The sequence below is a fragment of the Anomaloglossus baeobatrachus genome, chromosome 2 (assembly GCF_048569485.1).
Source record: "Anomaloglossus baeobatrachus isolate aAnoBae1 chromosome 2, aAnoBae1.hap1, whole genome shotgun sequence".
Classification (NCBI taxonomy): Eukaryota; Metazoa; Chordata; class Amphibia; order Anura; family Aromobatidae; genus Anomaloglossus; species Anomaloglossus baeobatrachus.
Window position 1 is genome coordinate 762,973,689 of NC_134354.1, and position 25,562 is coordinate 762,999,250.

General features: G+C 44.5%; 1 protein-coding gene across 2 annotated transcripts in view; it reads right to left on the reverse strand.

Moving 5' to 3' along the window:
• Positions 1-5,447: 5,447 nt before the first annotated feature.
• Positions 5,448-25,562, reverse strand: part of LRRC32 (leucine rich repeat containing 32) — a 75,277-nt gene continuing 55,162 nt past the window's right edge. For both annotated transcript variants that reach the window (XM_075334689.1, XM_075334690.1), the window contains exon 3: positions 5,448-7,598. In XM_075334689.1, the coding sequence (XP_075190804.1) occupies positions 5,706-7,598 (1,893 nt within the window). In that variant the 3' untranslated portion in view covers positions 5,448-5,705. The remainder of the gene's footprint in view (positions 7,599-25,562) is intronic.

Genomic DNA, 25,562 nt, shown 5'->3' on the forward strand with positions numbered 1-25,562 from the left:
ACCCGAGCATGGTAGTGTCCGCTCATCACTAGTTACGAGTACTGAGCACCCGAGCATGGTAGTGCCCGCTCATCACTAGTTACGAGTACTGAGCACCCGAGCATGGTAGTGCCCGCTCATCACTAGTTACGAGTACCAAGCACCTGAGCATGGTAGTGCCCGCTCATCACTAGTTCTGAGTACCAAGCACCCGAGCATGGTAGTGCCCGCTCATCACTAGTTACGAGTACTGAGCACCCGAGCATGGTAGTGCCCGCTCATCACTAGTTACGAGTACTGAGCACCCGAGCATGGTAGTGCCCGCTCATCACTAGTTACGAGTACTGAGCACCCGAGCATGGTAGTGCCCGCTCATCACTAGTTACGAGTACTGAGCACCCGAACATGGTAGTGCCCGCTCATCACTAGTTACGAGTACCAAGCACCTGAGCATGGTAGTGCCCGCTCATCACTAGTTATGAGTACCAAGCACCCGAGCATGGTAGTGCCCACTCATCACTAGTTACGAGTACTGAGCACCTGAGCATGGTAGTGCCCACTCATCACTAGTTACGAGTACTGAGCACCTGAGCATGGTAGTGCCCACTCATCACTAGTTACGAGTACTGAGCACCTGAGCATGGTAGTGCCCGCTCATCACTAGTTACGAGTACTGAGCACCCGAGCATGGTAGTGTTCACTCATCACTAGTTACGAGTATTGAGCACCCGAGCATGTTAGTGCTCACTCATCACTAGTTACAAGTACTGAGCACCCGAGCATGGTAGTGCCCGCTCATCACTAGTTACCAGTACTGAGCACCTGAGCATGGTAGTGCCCGCTCATCACTAGTAGTTACGAGTACTGAGCACCCGAGCATGGTAGTGGCCGCTCATCACTAGTTACGAGTACTGAGCACCCGAGCATGGTAGTGCCCGCTCATCACTAGTTACGAGTACTGAGCACCCGAGCATGGTAGTGCTCGCTCATCACTAGTTACGAGTACTGAGCACCCGAGCATGGTAGTGTTCACTCATCACTAGTTACGAGTATTGAGCACCCGAGCATGGTAGTGCTCACTCATCACTAGTTACAAGTACTGAGCACCCGAGCATGGTAGTGCTCACTCATCACTAGTTACAAGTACCGAGCACCCGAGCATGGTAGTGGCCGCTCATCACTAGTTACGAGTACTGAGCACCCGAGCATGGTAGTGGCCGCTCATCACTAGTTACGAGTACTGAGCACCCGAGCATGGTAGTGCCCGCTCATCACTAGTTACCAGTACTGAGCACCTGAGCATGATAGTGCGCGCTCATCACTAGTAGTTACGAGTACTGAGCACCCGAGCATGGTAGTGCCCGCTCATCACTAGTTATGAGTACTGAGCACCTGAGCATGGTAGTGGCCGCTCATCACTAGTTACGAGTACTGAGCACCCGAGCATGGTAGTGTCCGCTCATCACTAGTTACGAGTACTGAGCACCCGAGCATGGTAGTGCCCGCTCATCACTAGTTACGAGTACTGAGCACCCGAGCATGGTAGTGCCCGCTCATCACTAGTTACGAGTACCAAGCACCTGAGCATGGTAGTGCCCGCTCATCACTAGTTCTGAGTACCAAGCACCCGAGCATGGTAGTGCCCGCTCATCACTAGTTACGAGTACTGAGCACCCGAGCATGGTAGTGCCCACTCATCACTAGTTACGAGTACTGAGCACCCGAGCATGGTAGTGCCCGCTCATCACTAGTTACGAGTACTGAGCACCCGAGCATGGTAGTGCCCGCTCATCACTAGTTACGAGTACTGAGCACCCGAGCATGGTAGTGCTCACTTATGACTTAAGGACACATCTGATAATCTTGATCTTGTACAGACGACCACATGAGTTAGCATAGGTTATATAATTGAAAAGGGTTTATGGCCAAAACAATTATATAAATCCTTTTTAGGGAGTGTGATTAGTTTTATGTAATCTGAGAGTGAGGTTGTATATATAGTCAGAGAAATAAACTGGCCGGAATCCAGAAATCCCACTTCTTCGCATGTGGCTGTCAGGCATGTATACATTAGGAGGAGGCCGCTCTTCTGGTTTGTAGCAGAGAGCTTTCGTCTTGTTCTTAGAACATTTCTGAAACTTCAGACATTTTCTTGAGTTTGCTTGTGTTGCCCATATACACTTGGTTAGAGAAAATATCAGCGATATATAAGGGCTGTGATGGTGCACGGGGGCGGCACGGTCCTGGCGTAATGGAACGCTTTTGGTATAAATACTATAGATAAAATAAAGTGTTCACTGTTATTCATTAAAGAAAGCTTTCATCAGAAAATGACGTTGTTTAATTTAGGTTTCTGTTACATGTATTTTATTTTCAATTTGGGCAAAGTTTTGGGTTTCATCTTTTTTTTATAAAACAAAACCGTGAATCTTGCAATTGTTACACGGAGCACTTGAGCTTTTTTTTTTATTCTTCCTGTCTTTTTAGGAAGAGATTTCAGCCTGCCTTCTATCATCAGAGACAGGACTAAACAAGTGATTACAAAGGACCCACCATTTACTGATGTCACAGCTCACCTCCTCCTCCTGTACAATGACTGATAACTCCTCTATATACAGTAGATAACACATGATCCACCATTCACAATAGGTGATGTCACAGCTCACCTCCTTCTCCTCCAGCACAATGACTGATAACACTTCTGTATGCAGGAGATAACATAGGATCCACTATTCACAATAGGTGATATCAGCTCACCTCCTCCTCCTGTACAATGACTGATAATACCTCTATATACAGTAGATAACACATGATCCACCATTCACAATAGGTGATGTCACAGCTCACCTCCTTCTCCTCCAGCACAATAACTAATAACACTTCTGTATGCAGGAGATAACATAGGATCCACCATTCACAATAGGTGATATCAGCTCACCTCCTCCTCCTGTACAATGACTGATAATACCTCTATATACAGTAGATAACACATGATCCACCATTCACAATAGGTGATGTCACAGCTCACCTCCTTCTCCTCCAGCACAATGACTGATAACACATCTGTATGCAGGAGATAACATAGGATCCACCATTCACAATAGGTGATATCAGCTCACCTCCTCCTCCTGTACAATGACTGATAAAACCGCTATATACAGTAGATAACACATGATCCACCATTCACAATAGGAGATGTCACAGCTCACCTTCTCCTCCTCCTGCACAATGTCTGATAGCACTTCTATATACTGTAGATAACACATAATTCACCATTCACAATAGGTGATGTCACAGATCACCTCCTCCTCCTCCAGCACAATGACTGATAACACCTCTATATAAAGCAGATGACCCTGGATCCACCATTCCAAATAGGTGATATCACAGCTCACCTCCTACTGTGCAATGACACGATTCACCATTCACAATTGCTGATGGCACAGCTCACCTCCTCCCTTCTCGTACAATGAGTGATAACACCTTTATATATCTATATACAGTACATAATATACTATCCACTATTCACAATAGCTGTCCGTAGCTCACCTCCTCCCCTTCAAAACGACTGAAAGCACCTCTAAATACAATAGATAACACAGCATCCCCCATTCACAATAGGTGATGTCACAGCTCACCTCCTCCTCCTGTACAATGACTGATAACTCCTCTATATACAGTAGATAACACAGAATCCACCATTCACAATAGGTGATATCACAGCTCACCTCCTCCTGTGAAGTGACAGGATTCACCTTTTACAATAGCTGATATCACAGCTCACTTCCTCTTCATCCTCTACAATGATATATAACACCTCTATATACAATAGATAACATAACATCCCCCACTCACAATAGGTGATGTCACAGCTCACCTCCTCCTCCTCCTGTACAATGACTGATAACACCTCTATATACAATAGAAATCATAGGATCCACAATAGGCAATGTCACAGCTCACCTCCTTCTCCCTTCACAATGACCTTTGCACATGCTCATTAGATGCTTAGAAATATAAAATAGGGTCAGAGTCTGTTTATTGCTGCTAATGTACATGGGGATTTCCTGAAATAGGAAGTTAGAGTCTTAAAAAGCCCCAGTGGCCGGAATTAAAACTGCAAGATTTCTATAACTTTATTTTCAATCTAGATTGTGATTTTTTTTTTTCTTAAATATTGTCAATTTATGTCCATTTTTTTAAAATACATTTAACAGAAAAATCTGATCTACACAATATCTACAGATGCCTGGCCCTGCACACCATCCAGTGCCAAAGTTAGAGGAGCCATGTTACTGCTTTAAAGAGGACCAACCACAAGGATTTTCATATATAAACTAAAGCCAGTGCTATACCGGCACTATCATGCTGATTCTATATATACCTTTAGTTGTGAGATCGGATGTATACTTTCTGAAGTACAGGCAAGTAAAGCTTGTGAAATGCTCTGTTATTTGATTGACAGCAGCTACAGGATATCTAATAGATTTGTCGGGTTTTGCTAGTTATTCCCGCCCCTGTCTGCTGGCTGTCCTTCCTCCCCCTGTCCTTCCTCCCCCTGTAATAACAGAGATAGGGAGGAAGGACAGGCAGCAGACAGGGGCGGGAATAACTAGCAAAACCCAACCCACCTATTAGATATTCTGTAGCTGCTGCCAATCAAAAAGCTGTACATTTCTGTAACTTTACTTGCCTGTATTTCAGAAAGTATACATCCGATCTCACAACTAAAGGTATGTATAGAATCAGCATGATAGCACCAGTATAGTACTGGCTTTAGTTTATATAGGAAAATACTGATGGTTGGTGCGCTTTAAGTATCTCTGGGATTATTTTCAGAAATTGAGATTCACTAAAGAATCAGGATTGCTAATTGGTGGGTCAATGGTGGGCAGCCGATGGGTAGACATGGTCAGGAGATACGAGCCAAAAGATACAGGACAGAGTAAATTAACGCCTTTTCACAGAACAGGATTCTAAAGGCCCAAAGCAATGGGGGAAGGGGGTTCTTTCATAAAACACGTGATGACTTGATATTGGATGGCAAGAAATAGCAATGAGACCCTACTGCCTCTTCAAGAGGTCCATGTATTGTTGTGTGGTGTGCTACAGTCAGGTCGTGCTCCCCTGAAGAAGCGGCGAAACAATGGCAGCCAGGAAAAGGAGGCAACTAGAGCAAAGACTCAGGTTGCCCCTATATCTGGATAACCTGGTTATTGTGTATTGGCTACCATCTTGGCAAACAGCATGACCAGCCCACTGGGCAAGTTACTCATTTCCATATTTTCCTAATATTATAATACCCATAAAGTTTAGGAAAAAATGGCCAGGAGCCCTTGAACAATAGGGACCCACAATGGGCACCAGCTAGACTACCATAATTGCCATGGAAGCTACTTGCATGGTAAATATGCTTTTACTACGTAGAGGAACAAGAAGAACCACCACTCGTATTTATAAATGTTTTCCTTTATATTGAAACCTGCCATAGGAAGTACAAAATAAAGGATTTTTCTCCAAAAATATGTGTTTCTGCAGATATGCAAAATACTTAATCATCCGCCATGATGATGATAAAAACATTCAAAGTTGCTTAGTGTTTTGGTCACAAGAGTTTTTGAGAGATCTCAAGTCAAGTCATTTGGTTTCCAAAGATTTCATTGTATTTTAAGGTCAAGTGGCTGCTGTAAAGCACCTTAGAAAAGTCCTCAAGCAGGTCCTTCATATTAGGCTTTAAAATGTTGGGTGACTTTTTGTTTGCAGTAAAAACCCAAAAATCCCGCAGCTACGGCAGTGACCAGTAAGACCAGGGCTATGGTAATAATAATGACTATATTGGTGTTCTTCATCTCCTCTTCTTCACAATTGTCGGAATCATTCTGACCTAGAAGAATCTCTACTCTTTCTCCATCGGAATTCTGACACATGGTGGCATCCAGACCTACGATGCTCGCCATGTTCCTTCTCACCATATGGGTGATCCAAGAATTTGCACAGCAGCTAAGAGGGTTTCCGTATAAGGAAAGAGTTTTTAAAGTGTTTTCCAAAATGGGGATATTACTTTCCTTCAGATTGCTGAAACTGTTATTACTCAAGTCTAGAGTCTCCAAATGACAATTCTTGTTCCAAGATGGAAGCCACGTCAATTGGTTCCCGGAGAGGTTTAGGTACCTAAGTTGGACTAAAAGAGGCAAATCAACATTCAGCTGGACGAGAGAATTCTCTTCGATGTGAAGAACCTCAAGAGAACTTTCCAATCCCTTCAAGGCATTTGGTTTAATGGAAAGACCAAGGTTCATGGAGATGTCAAGAAAAGTCAATGGCGTGCCGAAAAACGCATATTGCGGTAGAGTTTCCAGCATGTTCTGCCGGAGGTTTAAATATTGTAAAGTCGGGATGTTATAAAAAAATAAACAAGCGTGGGTCCCTGGATTTTTTCTTGCTACTTCCAAGTTCATGCCACACAAGTCAACATTATTGTTTTGAAGGTCAATGGTGGCAATACTGGCAAGATATTGGAAGGTTCTAGATTCTACTACCTGAAGTTGGTTATTTTGTAAGTGAAGGACTTGCAAAGATGGTAACGATCCTATACCTAGTGACATGTTCTGTATCAAATTTTCACTCAAGTCCAGTTCTTCCAAAGAATTCAGCCTAAGTAGGTCTCCAAACTGAAAAGACTGAAGGCAATTTCTGCTCAGGTTGACAAATCTCAGCATCGGCATGGTGGTGAAGATGTCTTCGGTGATGGACTGGATGTTATTGTAACTCAAATCTAGATGGGTTAGTTTTAGTAGGTGAACCATGCTTGCATTCCTCCCACCATCCTCATCCAACCAGCTGTATTCCTTCTGAGATGTCTCCTCTCCGCATCTGATGAAGTTCATGGATAGGTTTAAGAACACAATATGGTTGACATTCGGGAAAACCGGAAAACGTACCAGTTTGTTGTCGCTCAGGTCAACGTATCTCAACTGATATTCTTCGTCAGACTCAGAAGTGTAGAATGATTGGAGACTGTTTTTGCTGAGGTTTAGAGTTTCGAGCTGTCGGAGGTTAAACTGGGAGATGCAGGTGATGGAGTTCATGGCAAGGTTAATTTTTTTGAGATGAACAAGGTGCTCAAAGGAACCTTCTTCGATGTCCATGATGATGTTGTTATGAAGGTCGAGTTCTTCTAGAGATGGAGTGCCCGAAAACATTTCCGGAGAAATCATTGTGATGCTGTTTTCTGACAGAGATAAGAAACGAAGGTGAGGGGCATCTTCTAAAAAGTATCCGATCATATCGGTGTACAAGCTATTCCTAGACAAGTCCAACTTTTGGACGTTGGGTAAGAGACCTACGCCTGGTGAGCCGTAGCTCACAAATCTGTCCAAATAGTTATCAGAAAGATTGATTTCCTTCAAATTGAACATATCGTCAAAGGTATCGGGCTGGATATATTGTATCTTGTTGCTGCTTAGATCAAGGGTCTCCACAAAGGAATAGAGAGTCAGTGGGGTTTTGGTGAGGTTGCGTAGGTCATTCTTAGACATATAGAGTTTATTAATGTTCACAGGAAGCCCCAGTGGAATCTCTTGAAAAGATTTGTTCTGACAGTGTGCCACCGCGTTTATCTGTCAGGGAAGAGGAAATAGAAAAGGTTTAATAAGAGCAACATGATATGAAATTAGATGCAGAAAAGTTTTAGAAAACACTAACAAAATTTAGGCTTTTTGACTTTTTGATTAAGGACATGACTTTAGAGGTTATCAGCTCAACTGAGGAGCTTCTTTATTTCTTAAAGTGGGTGTCCACTACTAGGACAACCCCTTCTGATTCCACATGTTTCCCCCAAGTAAAATCGTAAAGACTACACTACCCTACCATACCAGCGCCCTACTAGCGATGTCTGGGCTCACGTGGGATTGTAAGGTCAAGCGAGCCACACATTGAATCAGTGTCGGCTTCTGTTTCCCCGCCTTCGGACCAAACAAGTTAATCAACAGGAAGTGCTCACTTCCTGTTGATTGCTCGTTTGGTCTGAAGGCGCAGAGAAGGAAGCCGGTGCTAATTGGATGCGGGGCTTGTATGACGTCACAATCACACATGAACGGACACCACTGGAACGGCGTCTGTACGGGAGGTGAGTATAGTCTTTATTATTTTACCTGGGGGAAATATGTGGAATCAGAAGGTGTTGTCCTAGTGGACACCCCCTTTAAATTCATATATTTTGAACTAAAATAAAAGTTTTTTTGAATTTATTTTATTAAACATTTTGCATTTTGTGGCTTTTTTCATGCTCTACCCCCACCCCCCGCCACCGCACATTGCTGGTTGCAAAATGAGTTAATTGAGAATCCATTAGCAACCCGACCCTCGGACCACGCAGTGGTGTGATCCGTGAAACCTACCAGAAAAACATGGATATTTAAAATAATAAACACTTTCAACTCACCTTTCCAGAGACGCTTTCTGCAGCCCCTGCTCTCTGCAGCTTCCTGGCCGGCTCATGAATATTCATGAATGCAGTCAGAGCCGACCCGGAAGTAGCTGCAGAGAGCAGTGGCCGGACACTACAGAGCTGAAATTTGGTGTGCACTGGTGTGCATACCTTATCTCCCCATAGTGATGTTTTTTAGGTTTTTTGCACCCAGTTCAGACATAGAATGGAGTTCCAAACGTTATTCCTTAATGTTAGTAGTTTTTCGTTTGTGAACCCTCCCCATACACACCTATTGCCAATCCACATTATACGCATATATAGCCTGGGTCTCAGCGTCCCATACACGGTAAGTTTTTTAACTGCATGAGAGGACACACACAAGCTAGGGACCCCAACGTAGAGAAATACTTTGGCGTAGTGTTGGGGCTCTTCTGCATTGATCAATTCAGTAGCTAAATTTCTCTTTATTCATATATTCATGGCAGTAATGCAGGTTCCATTTTTCACATTTCATTCTAACAAATAGCTATTGAATTTTTCATGTCAGTATTCACACAGCAGTTTCTGCTATTCCATGTATTCCCCTTCCATAGTCACTGGTGTGCATACCTTATCTCCCCATACTACAGAGCTGAAGACTGCAGCACCATGGAGAGCAGGAACGGGGCAGGTGAGCATACGTCCATGTGCAATCACAGATAACCTATCACGGATTGCACATGGACAACCCACGTGTGCCGTGAAACATGGCACACGGAGGCACATGTGCGTGTTTTACACGCCAGTGAAGAACGTCTGTGTTTTTCACTGACGTGTGAAACGGGCCTAAAAGATAGGGAAGAAAAAGGGGAACCCTATCTCTAGGGAAGGGGAAGATGGTGACCCCTGATAAAACCTTCCACTGGCCTTTGGCTCCCCTGACATCTCTAGAAAAGTTTCACACCTATGCGCCGAGAAGAATACCTAGGCCCTGGCTGACCCTGAACTGAGCCCTATGTAGTGACCGGATGGGATGAGCACTAGTCAACACCACTAAGTGCTAAAAAACACACAGGGAAACAAACAGAGGAAAGAAAACAATTTATCTCCAGGATGACATTGGGAGAAGTGCAGAAACATGCAACAATGTCTCCAAGCTGTCTGCTTGCAATCTGGACAGCATAGGAGTAAACTCTATTACCAAGGGGAAACGCAGGTATATATGAACACAGGGAGTGGGAATAAGGATTAGCAGATGAATTGCCAAGATGACCGCAGGGTCCTAAAGGGGAAGGAGTTAACCCTGACAGAGAAGATAGAATATAATACCAAGGAGCAATTTGTGCAGCCAAACGCAGCGACCTTCTGCAGCCGGACACCACAGGGTTGTCTGTCAACTGTGATACACCCATGACAGATAACTGGGAACTTTTCTTTTTTTTTTTTCCTGAGGTCTCTTCTGCTGATTTATGACCACCACAACTTTAATGAGGCCTGTGGTCACAAAACAGCGCTCAGAAGTTCAGAAAAAGACAGATAAAAGGGTTACAAACTCCCAATCAGAATCAGCTCAATGACAGAATCTCAGTTAACTCAATTTAATATTCTGAAGCCAGCAATGTGCAGGAAAACAAAGTCCCTATGATATTGTGGTGCCAAAGCCGGAACCTTCCCATGATTCATTCATTGATGGAATGTGGCCTCTCTAAGGGGCCCATAGTAGACTCACGTGAAGCCTTTAAAGAGCAACTATTCTTAATTGTTTTTTACAGCATTTTTTGCACTTTTAATTGATTTTTAAAGCAACCTAAACAATGGAAAAGGCTGAGAATCCAAAACCTTCTTCCTCCTCCGCAGTGTCCAGGACCTTAGTGTAAGGAGCGCTGCTCTGCATCATACTTCTGCTTTATGTTTTCCCTAAAGGTGATTATTAACAAATTGCCCCCGGAGCGGCTGATTCCCCAGATACGGAGCGCGGCTGGGCTAATCTATCACAGCCCCATCTTCAATACATCGTCCATTTGGCAAATCCACCAAAGGATGGAAGAAAAATCCCCGTGACCGGAGCTGTGGGAGTTTGTGTTAATTGCTGTAGCTGTGGAGAGACATCTGCTTCACATAAGTCCTGCAAACATGGCCGCCGTGCCAGATGGAGTTGCATAATACAATCATGTGTCTCTGGCTGGGTTTACATATGTTCTCATTATATCACGTGTATACATGTTAGTGGTTGCAATGACTATCACATGTATGGATATGACATTTAAAGGGGAAGTCGCAATGTGGAGGACAACGCATGCGGAGGGCCCCTTTACTAGTCTGAAGATGGCGTTACCGGGATTTCAACCATATTTATACCTGATGTTGCAGTAAATATGATGGGGACCACTTTACCAGAAGGACAAATTGCGTGGCTATCTTTAAAGATTAACTAAAATTGCATGTAAGTGGCTTTAATCTTGACTTTTCCTAGCCTATAGCTGCATTGATATCAGACCATACTGATTTGGAGTACAGATGATGGTAGTGATGGGTCAACAACTTCATAAACATGGAAATAAGGTGCTGCAGGAGATTGTTTTGCTCAGCAGAGCACTCAGAAGAGGAGAAAGGGGCTGAGCTGAACCTTCACTGCCATCATCTGTTCTCCCATTGAGTATATTCCGATTCACTCAGAGGAGAAAAGGGCTGAGTTGAACCTTCACTGCCATAACCAGTACCCACAATGAGTTCGCTCCTATTCACTCAGAGGAGAAAGGTGCTGAGCGGAACCTTCACTGCCATCATCTGTACTCCCAATGAGTATGTTCCAATTCACTCAGAGGCAAACAAAGGGGATGAGCTGAACCTTCACTGCTATCATCTGTACTCCGAATGAGTATGTTCCGATTCACTCAAAGGAGAAAGGGGCTGAGCTGAACCTTTACTGCTATCATCTGTACTCCCAAAGAGTATGTTCCGATTCACTCAAAGGAGAAAGGGGCTGAGCTGAACCTTTACTGCTATCATCTGTACTCTTAATGAGTACGTTCCTATTCACTCAGAGGAGGAGAACGGGTCTGAGCTGAACCTTCATTGCTATCATCTGTACTCCCCATGAGTAGGCTCCTATTCACTCAGAGGAGAAAGAGGCTGAGCTGAACCTTCACTGCCATCATCTATACTCCCAATGAGTACGTTCAATTCACTCAGAGGAGAAAGGGGTTGAGCTGAACCTTTACTGCCATCATCTGTACTCTTAATGAGTACGTTCCTATTCACTCAGAGGAGAAAGGGGATGAGCTGAACCTTCACTGCCATCATCTGTACTCCCAGTGAGTATGTTCCAATTCACTCAGAGAAGCAAAAGGGCTGATATGAACCTTCACTGCCATCATCTGTACTTCCAATGAGTATGTTCCGATTCACTCAGAGGAGAAAGGCGTTGGAATTTTGGAGTCTTCCTTATAAACTGCTCCAGGTCTCTCATATTTGAAGGCACTTTCTCCCAACAGCAATTTTAAGATCTTTCCACAGGTGTCAATGGGATTTAGATCTGGACTCATTGCTGCCACTTCAGAACTCTCCAGTGCTTTGGTTCCATCCATTTCTGGGGGCTTCTTGAAGTATGTTTGGGGTCATTGTCATGCAGACCTATGACTTAGAATGCAAAACCAGCTTTCTGACACTGAGCACTACACTGTCATCCAAAATCCTTTGGTAATCTTCAGATTTCATGATGTGTTGCACACAGTCAGGACCCCCAGTGCCAGAGACAACAAAACAACCATAAGACTCTTTCCCAGAAGGATTTTGGTTACTCACGTACATTTTGGCAAACTGCAGTCTAGCTTTTTTGAATCTCTGTGACAGCAGTGGGGTCCTCCTGGGCCTCCTCCATAACATTTCATTTCATTTAGTTGTGGACAGATAGTTCTCGCTGACACTGATGCCCCCTGAGCGTGCAGGACAGCTTGAACTTCTTTGGAACTTAATTTGGGCTTATTGATCATTTTATCTATCCTGCGTTACAACCTTTCATCAATTCTTCTCTGCCAACAGGTCCAGGGATATTAGTTACAGTAATATGAGTTGTAAACTTCTTGATTATGATGTTTAGCATAGACAAAAGAACATCAAGATCTCTGGAGATGGACTTGTAACCTTGAGATTATTGATATTTTTCAACAATGTTTGTTGTCAAGTCCTCAGACAGTTCTCTTCTCTTTCTGTTCTCCATTCTTAAGGTCCAGTCACACTAAGCAACTTACCAGCGATCCCAACAACGATAGGGATCGCTGGTAAGTTGCTAGGAGGTTGCTGGTGAGATGTCACACTGCGACGCTCCAGCGATCCCACCAGCAACCTGACCTGGCAGGGATCGCTGGAGCGTGGCTACACGAGTTGCTGGTGAGCTCACCAGCAACCAGTGACCAGCCCCCAGCGCCGCGTGGAAGATGCTGCGCTTGGTAACTAAGGTAAATATCGGGTAACCAACCCGATATTTACCTTGGTTACCAGCGCACGGAGCTACACGTGCAGGTAGCAGCGCACAATGCTTAGCGCTGGCTCCTTGCTCTCCTAGTTACAGCACACATCGGGTTAATTACCCGATGTGTGCTGCAGCTACATGTGCACAGAGCAGGGAGCAGTGCACAATGCTTAGCGCTGGCTCCCTGCTCTCCTAGCTACAGCACACATCGGGTTAATTAACCCGATGTGTCCTGCAGCTACATGTGCACAGAGCAGGAGCCGGCACTGACAGTGAGAGCGGCGGAGGCTGGTAACAAAGGTAAATATCGGGTAACCAAGGACAGGGCTTCTTAGTTACCCGATGTTTACATTGGTTACCAGCCTCCGCAGAAGCCGGCTCCTGCTGCCTGCACATTTAGTTGTTGCTGTCTCGCTGTCACACACAGCGATCTGTGCTTCACAGCGGGACAGCAACAACTAAAAAATGGCCCAGGACATTCAGCAACAACCAACGACCTCACAGCAGGGGCCGGGTTGTTGCTGGATGTCACACACAGCGACATCACTAGCAACATCGCTGCTACGTCACAAAAGTTGTTCGTTAGCAGCGATGTTGCTAGCGATGTTGCTTAGTGTGACGGGGCCTTTAGTGTGGCACACAGACACACAATGCAATGATTGAGTCAACTTCTCCCCTTTTTATCTGGTTTCAGGTGTGATTTCCATATTGCCCACACCTGTTACTTGTCACAGGTGAGTTGGAACGAGCATCACATGATTGAAACAAAGTTGTTTATCTACAACTTTGGAAAGATGCCAACAATTTTTAGGCTTTTGTGTGAAATTATGTCCAAGCTGCCTTTTTTTCTCTTTTTTTTGTGTTGTTCCGATACACACAAAGGACATAAACATGTGTATAACAAAATGTGAAATTGCAAAACTTTTCTTAATCTCCTAGAACAATTTCAAGGGTGCCAACACTTTTGGCCATGACTGAATATTTATACTCAGAATGTAGAGCCACAGAAAAGGCTGTCGTTCCAAAATTGTCCTGCAGTGGTCGCTATACTCACCAAGAGATTTATCGGCCATTACTAATCTATCCGGTGGTCCATGCTGCCAGTACTATGGGAAGCATAAATCACTTGTCAGGTTGCTTTGTTGTTCCAATCTACTTCTTCTCATTACTAATGATGAGCGAGTTGCGAAATACTCGGATTCGTAATACTCATAACGAGTGCTGTCCAATACTCTCGTATGCATTCCGAATACTGTGTGCAATGCAAGTCAATGGGGAATAGTCGCAACGTAATGAGTAAAGGCCGCTTTACACACTGCGACATCGCTAACGAGATGTCGTTGGGGTCACGGAATTCGTGACGCACATCCGGCCTCGTTAGCGACGTTGTAGCGTGTAAAACATACGAGCGACCGCTAACGATCAAAAATTGATAGTTGACACGTTTCTCTATTCCCGATTATCGCTGCTGCTTTTGCACGCAGGTTATTCGTCGTTCCTGAGGCAGCACACATCGCTACGTGTGACACCACAGGAACGACGAACAACAGCTTACCTTCCCCCGGCAACGAGGTGGGCGTGTCTTTCCTTCGGCTGCTCTCCGCCCCTCCGCTTCTATTGGTCGCCTGCCATGTGACGTTGCACGAACCTCCTCCTTAGAAGGGAGGCGGTTCACCGGCCACAGCGACGTCGCAGGGAAGGTAAGTGTGTGTGACGGGGCCTAACGATATTGTGCGCCACGGGCAGCGATTTGCCCGTGTCACACAAACGACGAGGGCGTGTAGCGAGATCGCAGCGTGTAAAGCGGCCTTAACTCGAATACCGCACTATTCGATAGTCGCACAAATAGTGCGGAATTCGGGTTAACCGTTACATTGCGAGTTTTCCCCATTGACTTGAATTGAATATGCTTTTCGGAACGAATACGCGAGTATTAGACAGGACTCGTTATGAGTATCGCGAATCCGAGTATTTCGAAACTCGCTCATCAGTCATAACTAAAGATTTCCCACATTCTCAGAGGAATCCTCAAAGATTTGGATAGTCTGGATTGCCAACTGATACATTGTAACAAACCATCAGGACATAGAGATTTCTGCTGATCTGTACAACTCAGAATTTTTTCACCCAAGATACAATTGCACCAACCCTGGGCCCAAAAAAAAAGACAACTTTTTTTTTTTTAAATGACTAATTTTAATGTATAGTGGAACTTCGGTTAACGAGTAACCCAGTTAGGCCTCTTTCACACGTACGTGCGTCCGGTACGTGTTTGGCAGTTTTCTCACTTACTGGAGACACGTACACACGTACACCAATGTTACCCTATGGTAACAGGCACATAAACGTAAATCCACACGGATTGTGTCCGTGTGGATTGTACGTTTGTGTGTGTTCAAAAACGGCCGACATGTCCACGTTTCCTCCGGCATCACGGGTGTGACACGGCCCGCACCCGTACCACACGGATGTAGTATGGATGCGGTCCCGTGTGACACGCACCGGAGAAACACGTGTCATTATTTTAAAATTAAAAAAACACAAACTCACCTCCACCAGACCTGCAGACTCTTCCGCTGCAAACAGTTGCTGCCGACCGCGGCTCATTATGAGAGTGTTAAGGAGGTGGGCGTGCTGTCACGGGCGCTAATCTCCGCCCCTCCGCTCGGCCGGAAGCAGCATCAGGGAGTGAGGGGGCTGGAGCCAAAGATCAGTACCCTGGACAGCACCAAGGACCACGTGAGTATGTAAATTACCGGTTCTCCGTGTGTTATCGCGGATAGCACACGTACAACACACGTGACCCGCATGTACCGGAGACACGTACTTACCAAGCACTACACGCAAGAAAAATACGTGTCTCGCGGCACGTGCATGATTTTCACGTGAGTGTGAGAGAGGCCTTAGCGAGTATTTCGCTTTACGGGCAAAGCTTGCTGTAAATTTGTAACTCTGTTTACGAGCAATCTTTGCCGTACGAGCAAAATACTCACCGCACACACTTCCGGTTCCGTACTTCCACCGCGCTCTAACCCGCTCTTGCAGTATGCACAAACACGCACAAACACGCACAAACACACACACGCACACACACACACACACACATATTATGCTCACCTTACCTTCCGTTCCATCGCCGGCCTCACCGTTCTTGTAGTTCACCACTATAGGATGTGTATCGGGTAACCATCGCGATGAGGGAGGAACTTTCGCTGTCAGCTGCTACTCAAAGGCAGCACGCTGACCAATCAGAGGCAAGCGACTCCTGCCTTTGACATCAGCGCTCTGGCAGCGGAAGTTCCGGCATCAGTCGCGATGGTCACCCGATACACATCCCGTACCGGTGAACTACAAGAACCAGGAGGCCGGCAATGGAATGGAAGGTAAGGTGAGCATAATATGTGTGCGTGCGTATTTGTGTGTGTTTGTGCATGTAAGGATTGGACATTGAACAAGTTGTGGAACGAATTGTCTGCATTGCAGTGATTTCCTATGGGAAATCTTGCTTTGCTAGACGAGTAACTTGGTTTACAAGCAGAGTCCCAGAACGGATTGTTCTCGTTAACCAAGGTTCCACTGTATTTTAAAAAGCAACAGATGGGGTCTCAAATGTTCTCTTTTTAAAGGCGTTCTCCAATGTTTTACAATAGTCTATAGAAAATAGCCTGACCATAGTGTGTTCCGCTGCTGGGAACTCCTGCTTAGTTCTCCTACACTGCCCCCGCAGGACATATGAGGCATTACAATGCATAGTCCTCCAAGGAAATCAGAATGGACAAAAATGTTTAAACCCTTCTGTTTAATGTTAGAAAATCAAAACTGAAATTACTTGAAACTGATCAGTAATTTTCAAAGTAAATTTACTGAACATATAAAGTAATGAGTCGTACTTTGCTGTTGAATTTTGATTCAATGGAAAATGTTTTTAAAAAATCAAACTAATGACAATGTCCTGGACAAAATTGATGGTTCCCTTAACTTAGTATTTTGTTGCCTAACCTTTTAAAGCAATCACTATAGACAAACAATTTCTGTAACTCTCAGTGAGACTTCTGCTCCTGTCCACAGGTGTTTTCGGCGCCTTGTCGTGAGACCGCTCCTTGTGTCTCAGGTCTGAAGGCACCTTCTCCAGATTGCAGGTTTCAGCTCCCTCCACAGATGTTCAGTACGATTTAGATCATAGAAGCTATTTCAGAAGAGTCCAGTACTTTGTTCTTAGCCGTTCTTGGATGTTTCAGCTCTGTTTTGGGTCATTATCTTGGTAGAAGAGCCATGACCTGAGGCTAACACCGAGTTTTTTGCCACTGGGCAGCACATTTGGCTCCAGAATGCCTTCTTAGTCTTGAGATATCACTGTACCCCGCACAGATCACCAGATGCTGCAAAGAAGCCCCCAAACATAACCGAGCCTCATCCATGTGTCACAGTAGGCACAATCTTCCTTTCTCAGCTTCAGTTTGCTTCTGTGGACATACAGCTGATGTGACTTTTCAAAATCTCCAGTTTTATCTCAAAAGTCCACACGACATGCTTTCTAACTTGTGAATATGCATTTTGGCAAATTCCAGTCTCACTTTTGTATGGTTTGTTTTCAGTAGTGGTTTCCTCCTTGGTCGTCTTCCATGAAGTCAACAAGACAGCGATGAATGGTGTGATCTGACACTGATGGACCTTGATCTTGGAGTTCACCTCTAATCTCTTTGCAATTTGTTTTGGGATTTTCATTACCATCTATATTATCCGTCTCTTCAATTTCTCATCAGTTTTGCTCTTGAGGCCACGTCCACGGAGGTCGGCTAAAGTCCCATAGACCTTAAACGTCTCAATAAAGTGTATAACTGTAAAATCCAGCTGTTTGTAGATGTCTTATAGACTTTACATTTAACATGTTTGTCTATAATTTTCTTTCTAATCTCCTGAGACAATTTTCTCTTTAGCTTTCTTTGCTCCATATTCAGAGTGGTAAACACCATGATACCAAACAGCACAATGACTACTTTTCAACCAGTAAATAGGCAGACAGACTGATTGCAGGTCTATAGACACCTGTGATCCTAATTACATCTGCCTCTTCAATTTCTCATCAATTTTGCTCTTGAGGCCACGTTCAGGGAGGTCGGCTTCAGTCCCATAGGCCTTAAACTTCTGAATAATATGTATAACTTTAGTACCAAGCTGTTTGTAGATGTCTTATAGATTTTACCATTAACATGTTTGTCTATAATTTTCTTTCTAATCTCCTCAGACAATTTTCTCTTTAGCATTCTTTGCTCTATATTCAGAGTTGTAAACACCGTGATACTAAACAGCACAATGACTACTTTTCTCCCAGTAAATAGGCAGACTGACTGATTGCAGATCAATAGACACCTATGATCCTATTACATTACATTTTCCCTTCAATTTCTCATCAATTTTGCTCTTGAAGCCATGTCCAGTGAGGTCGGCTACAGTCCCATAGACTTTAAACTTCTGAATAATATATATAACTGTAGTATCAAGCTGTTCGTAGATGTCTTATAGACTTTACCTTTAACATGTTTGTGCATAATTTACTTTCTAATCTCCTGAGACAACTTTTACCTTAGCTTTCTTTGCTCCAGAGTCGTAAACACCATGATAAGAAATAGCACAATGACTACTTTTCACCAAGTAAATAGGCAGACTGACTGATTGCAGGTCTATAGACACCTGTGATCCTATTTACATCTTTCCCTTCAATTTCTCATCAATTTTGCTCTTCAGGCCACGTCCAGTGACATCGGCATCAGTCCCATATACCTTAAACTTCTGAATAATCTGTATAACTGTAGTATCAAGCTATTTGTAGATGTCTTATAGACTTTATCTTTAACATGTTTGTGTATAATTTTCTTTCTAATCCCCTGAGACAACTTTCTCCTTTGCTTTCTTTGCTACATATTCAGAGTGGTAAACACCATGATACCAAACAGCACAATGACTACTTTTCACCCAGTAAATAGGCTGACTGATTGATTGCAGATCTATAGACACCTGTGATCTTAATTACAGGATACACTTTAGTTTAAATTGTTCCTATGGTCAAATTATTTTTAAAATGTTTTCGGGGAACCATCATTCTGATTCTCATTAGTTGATATTCATGAAATGTTAATAGAAAATTACTTTTTGCCTGTTTAAATTTTTTTCAGTGACTGTTGTGGGTTTTTCTTACTCTAAAGGGTGCTTTACACGCTGCGATATCGCTAACGATTTATCGTCGGGGTCACGGTGTTTGTGACGCACATCCGGCGTCCTTAGCGACATCGCAGCGTGTGACACGTTCGAGCGACCTTAAACGATCGCAAAAGAGACAAAATCCGTTGGTTTTGGAGAGGTCGTCCAAAAACCAAATGTCGTTGTCTGCTTAGTAGCGATGTTGTTCCTCGCTCCTGCGGCAGCACACATCGCTGTTTGACACCGCAGGAGCGTCGAACATCTCCTTGCCTCCGTCCACCGGCAATGAGGAAGGAAGGAGGTGGGCGGGATGTTACGTCCCGCTCATCTCCGCCCCTCCGCTTCTATTGGACGCTTGCCGTGTGACGTTGCTATGACGCCGCACGAACCGCCCCCTTAGAAAGGAGGCGGATCACCGGCCAGAGCGTCGTCGCTGACCAGGTATGTGCGTGTGACGCTGCCGTAGCGATAATGTTCGCTACGGCAGCGATCACACAATATCGTATGTGCGACGGGGGCGGGTGCTATCGCGCGCAACATCGCAAGCAATTGCTAGCGATGTCGCAGCGTTTAAAGCACCCTTAACAGAAGGTATGAACAGTTTTGTCTGTGCTCGAATTGGTTAAGTGATATATTAATTGCTATTTTATGGATTTCATCAGGAGATGTCTCAGCTCTACAAGATTCCAGCAGGACATGAAGCACATTCTTGCTGCGATGTTTGTGTAGAGGACACTTTGATGTTCTCTGGTGGAGGTTATAGTTGGAGAACAGATGCTGGGAGTAATCTGCTGCAGTTAAAGAATGGTAAATATTTCCATTGAAGATTGACTTTACTTTCCAAGAGCAACACTTCCTAAGTACTCTCTGGAGACTGCCGCTGCCTCATGTCACTGAGAAGACAATATTTTTGGCTACGATAGAGCAGTTGTGTCATACTGGGACCCATCACATAAAGAGTCCATCCTCCAGCTCCACTGTACGTGACTATTCCCACTTTTAAAGTGGTATTCTGGAATTAGAGTGGTAAACCATGGCTGCCTTCTTCCAGAAACAGCGCCACACTGGTCTACAGGTTGTATGTGGTACTGCATCATTTCTGTGGAAGTGATGTCTAGGTTCTAACATGAAATATCACCTGTTGTCAGGTGTAGCACAGTTTTTGAAGGACAGGAACCATTTTTTTTTTTTTCGAATCCAAGACACACCCTTTAATGCAGCTCCCGTTGGTCTGAAATTCCATACAATTCTGCATGGACTGGTACAGTAATGGGGTTTGCCCAGTTGCCTGACCCACTACTACAGAAATGCACCACTTTTGGTTCCAGGGAGCCCGATACAAATGTTCCTATCAATGAGTAATTTAATATTACGTTTTTAGTGGTCGCTCTTTGTCCTGCCATATAGTGCCAATTGTAGTGCCGTAATATAGGAATATTCTCCCCTTAAAGGGAACCAAACATCAGGATTTTCGTGTATAAGCTGCAGCCAGTGCAGTACTGGCACTATCATGCACAGTGTGTACATACCATCAGGGGGCAGCTCGGGTGTTTAGGCAGTGAAATACAACTTTATAAAGTTTGAAATTTCGTGCACTTTTTGATTGACGTGTGCACCTCTGCAATGTCCGGGCGGGTTATGCAGGAGTTCCCCGCCCCCCCACCAGCCTGTTCCTCCCTCTCTCCGGGCTGGTTATGCACGTGTTCCCCGCCCCCCCGCGCCGCCTGTTCCTCCCTCCCTCCCTCTGGCTGTATGTAAATATCTAATCTTCAGAAACATGGCGCCGGAGTGGGCCTCTGCGCATAGCGCTTATCTCCGGCGCCATGTTTCTGAAGCCCCCGCATTACACAACTTGGTGTCTGAGAGGGCGGCGCCACAGCGATGTCACACCGGCTGGTGTGTTGGCCCGGTGTCCTGGGGCGGCACGATACAGGAGCAGCAGGTAATCGCGTCCTCCGGTCAGCTGTTCTGTCCTGTTCTAATCGCGCGCGCTCCCGCGGTCACAACGGGCTGTGAAGAAACGAGGGCGCATGCGCCGCCCTCTCAGACACCAAGTTGTGTAATGCGGGGGCTTCAGAAACATGGCGCCGGAGATAAGCGCTATGCGCAGAGGCCCACTCCGGCGCCATGTTTCTGAAGATTAGATATTTACATACAGCCAGAGGGAGGGAGGGAGGAACAGGTGGCGCGGGGGGGCGGGGAAAACGTGCATAACCCGCCCGGACATCAGGAGAGAGGGAGGAACAGGCTGGTGTGGGGGCGGGGAACTCCTGCATAACACGCCCGGACATTAGGAGAGAGGTGCACACGTCAATCAAAAAGTGCACGAAATTTCAAACTTTATAAAGTTGTATTTCACTGCCTAAACACCCGAGCTGCCCCCTGATGGTATGTACACACTGTGCATGATAGTGCCAGTACTGCACTGGCTGCAGCTTATACACGAAAATCCTGGTGATTGGTTCCCTTTAAGAATTTGGAACGTTTAGGCCCTACTTAATCATCTGCATTTTTTTTTAAGTCACTTTCTTGTCTTGAGGTTATTATTCTCTGCTTTTTTTCAACTAAATGACGGACGCCATTCATGAATTTGGTGCCATCTCCAATATTAAATTTTTTTCCCTATCTTGGACTTTTTTTGTTACTTTTTAAAAAGTCACAATTTATGAAACAGGCTAAAATATTTGGAACAGTTAGACTAGTTTTAGCAGTTGGCACCTATTCACATTTACTATATTTGGAGATGCAGTTTTTTTGGTTTCTGCAGGATATATATTGGAGGTGAGGACAACCTCCTATTCTGACTGTGCCCTCCACCCCTGAGCCACAAGGTGGTTTTAATAAGTGGTAGATCCTATCTGCCCATTAGTGGCGTAACTAGAGTTCGATGGGCCTCGGTACAAAATTTGGACCACCCACCACATTTTGGCTAGATGTATGTATATGTTTGAATACATTTAGCCTTCTAAATCCTATAAAGACATACAAGATGCCGTCCCCCGCCTATTATGTTGTAATGTCCCTCATCCTGGTAAATGTACCCTATCCTGGGCTACATCCTGGTAAATATGTCCAACATCCTTGTATGAGATGCTCCAGTCCTGGTAAATATGTCACCCATTCTAAGCCCCATCCTGGTATATATGTCCCCATTCTGTCCCCATCCAGGTATATATGACCCCATCCTGGTAAATATTTCCCCAAACCTGGGCACAGCCTAGTAAATATAGCCCCTATCGTAGGCCTCATCCTGCAATATATGTCCCCATCCTGGCCCACATCTTAGTATACGAGTGCCCTTTATCCTGGTAAAAATATCATCCATCCTGGCATATATGTCCCTATCTGAGTAAACATGTTCCCCATCCTAGCCACATCCTGGTATCTATATCCCCATCCTGGAAAAAATGTCCCTCATCTTGGTATATATGTTCCCATCCTGATATTTATGTCACCATCCTGGGCACCGCTTGGTATATGTCCACATCCTGGTGTATATGTATCCATCCTGGGCCTCTCCTGGAATATATGTTCCCACCCTGGTATATACGTTCCCATCCTGGGCCCCTCCTGGTATATATGTCCTCTTCCTGGTATATGTGTCCCCATCCTGGGCCCCCCCTGGTATATGTTTCCCCCTCCTGGTATATATTCCCCCTCATAGTATGTTTATCCCCCTCTTAAGCCCCTCTTAGTATATGTTCCCATCTTGTATATACAGTACAGACCAAAAGTTTGGACACACCTTATCATTCAAAGAGTTTTCTTTATTTTCAGGACTCTGAAAATTGTAGATTCACATTGAAGGCATCAAAACTATTAATTAACACATGTGGAATGAAATACTTAAAGTGGAAAACAACTGAAAATATGTCTTATATTCTAGGTTCTTCGAAGTAGCCACCTTTTGCTTTGATTACTGCTTTGCACACTCTTGGCATTGTCTTGATGAGCTTCAAGAGGTAGTCACCGGAAATGGTTTTCCAACAGTCTTGAAGGAGTTCCCAGAGATGCTTAGCACTTTGTTGGCCCTTTTGCCTTCACTCTGCGGTCCAGCTCACCCCAAACCATCTCGATTGGGTTCAGGTCTGGTGACTGTGGAGGCCAGGTCATCTGGCGTAGCACCCCATCACTTTCTTTCTTAGTCAAATAGCCCTTACACAGCCTGGAGGTGTGTTTGGGGTCATTGTCCTGTTGAAAAATAAATCATGGTCCAACTAAACGCAAACCGGATGGAATAGCACGCCGCTGCAAGATGCTGTGGTAGCCATGCTGGTTCTGTATGCCTTCAATTTTGAATAAATCCCCAACAGTGTCACCAGCAAAGCCCCCCCCACACCATCACACCTCCTCCTCCATGCTTCACGGTGGGAACCAGCCATGTAGAGTCCATCCGTTCACCTTTTCTACAAAGGCACGGATGGATCCAGAGATCTCAGATTTGGACTCATCAGACCAAAGCACAGATTTCCACTGGTCTAATGTCCATTCCTTGTGTTCTTTAGCGCAAACAAGTCTCTTCTGCTTGTTGCCTTTCCTTAGCAGTGGTTTCCCAGCAGCTATTTACCATGAAGGCTGCTGCACAAAGTCTGCTCTTAACATTTGTTCTAGAGATGAGAAGGTGTGTCCAAACTTTTGGTAGTATTTGTAGTTTTTAGTCCAGGAGAGGCATGACACACGCTGTGGTTGATGGCACACAAGAATTGACCAATTTTTGCTCAAGCAACCTTCATTTTTCCAAATGTATTATATATAGCATTAATGTAGTGTATGTTTCATATATTCTATTTTGCATATGACTTGGCGCTGACAGACGCTGCTGCTGTATTCTTTTGTTTGTGTTTCGTTTAGTTTTAGCAGTTGGCACTGTTCACACTTGCTATATCTGGAGATGCAGTTTTTTGGTTCCTGCCCACAAAGCTAAAACAAAAACAAAATAGGCGAGTACATATACACTACACTGTGTGCAGAATTATTAGGCAAGTTGTATTTTAGAGGATTTTTTTATTATTGATCAACAACTTCTCAATCAACCCAAAAGACTCAAATATCAAAGCTTAATATTTTTGGCAGTTGGCGTGGGGGTTTTTAGATTTGGCTATCTTAGGAGGATTCTGTTTGTGCAGGTAACTATTACTGTGCAGAATTATTAGGCAACTTAATAAAAACCTAATATATTCCATCTCACTTGTTTATTTTCACCAGGTAAACCAATATAACTGCACAAAATTTAGAAATAAACATTTCTGGCATGCAAAAACAAAACCCAATAAATTAGTGACCAATATAGTCACCTTTCTTTATGATGACACTCAGCAGCCGGCCATCCATAGAGTCTGTCATTGCTTGATCTGTTTACGATCAACATTGCGTGCAGCAGCCACCACAGCCTCCAGACACTGTTCCGAGAGGTGTACTGTTTTCCCTCCCTGTAGATCTCACATTTTATGAGGGAGCACAGGTTCTCTATGGGGTTCAGATCAGGTGAACAAGGGGGCCATGTCAATATTTTTTCATCTTTTAGACCTTTACTGGCCAGCCACGCTGTGGAGTAGTTGGATGCATGTGATGGAGCATTGTCCTGCATGAAAATCATGTTTTTCTTGAACGATACCGACGTCTTCCTGTACCACTGCTTGAAGAAGTTGTCTTCCAGAAACTGGCAGTAGATCTGGGAGTTGAGCTTCACTCATCCTCAGCCCGAAAAGGGCCCACAAGTTGATCTTTGATGATCCCAGCCCATACCAGTCCCCACCTCCACCTTGCAGGCGTCTGAGTCGGAGTGGAGTTCTCTGCCCTTTACTGATCCAGCCTCTGGCCCATCCATCTGCCCATCAAGAGTCACTCTCATTTCATCAGTCCATAAAACCTTGAAAAATCAGTCTTAAGATATTTCTTGGCCCAGTCTTGACGTTTTGTCTTATGTTTCTTGTTCAGAGGTGGTGGTTTTTCAGCCTTCCTTACCTTGGCCATGTCCCTGAGTATGGACACCTTGTGCTTTATGATACTCCAGTAACGTTGCAGCTCTGAAATATGGCCAAACTGGTGGCAAATGGCATCTTGGTGACTTCACGCTTTTCCTCAATTCATGGGCAGTTATTTTGCACCTTTTTTGCCCAACACACTTCTTGCAACCCTGTTGGCTATTTGCCATGAAACGCTTGATTGTTTGGTGATTACGCTTCAAAAGTTCGGCAATTTCAAGACTGCTGCATCCCTCTGCAAGACATCTCACAATTTTGGACTCTTCAGAGCCCGTCAAATCTCTCTTCTGACCCATTTTGCCAAAGGAAAGGAAGTTGCCTAATAATTAAGCCCCCCTTATATAGAGTGTTGTGTCATTACACCGCACCCCTCCTCATTACAGAGATGCACATCACCTGATTTACTTAATTGGTAGTTGGCTCTCAGCCTATACAGCTTGGAGTAGGACGACATGTATAAAAAGCATCATGTGATCAAAATACTCATTTGCCTAATAATTCTGCACACAGTGTAGACAAA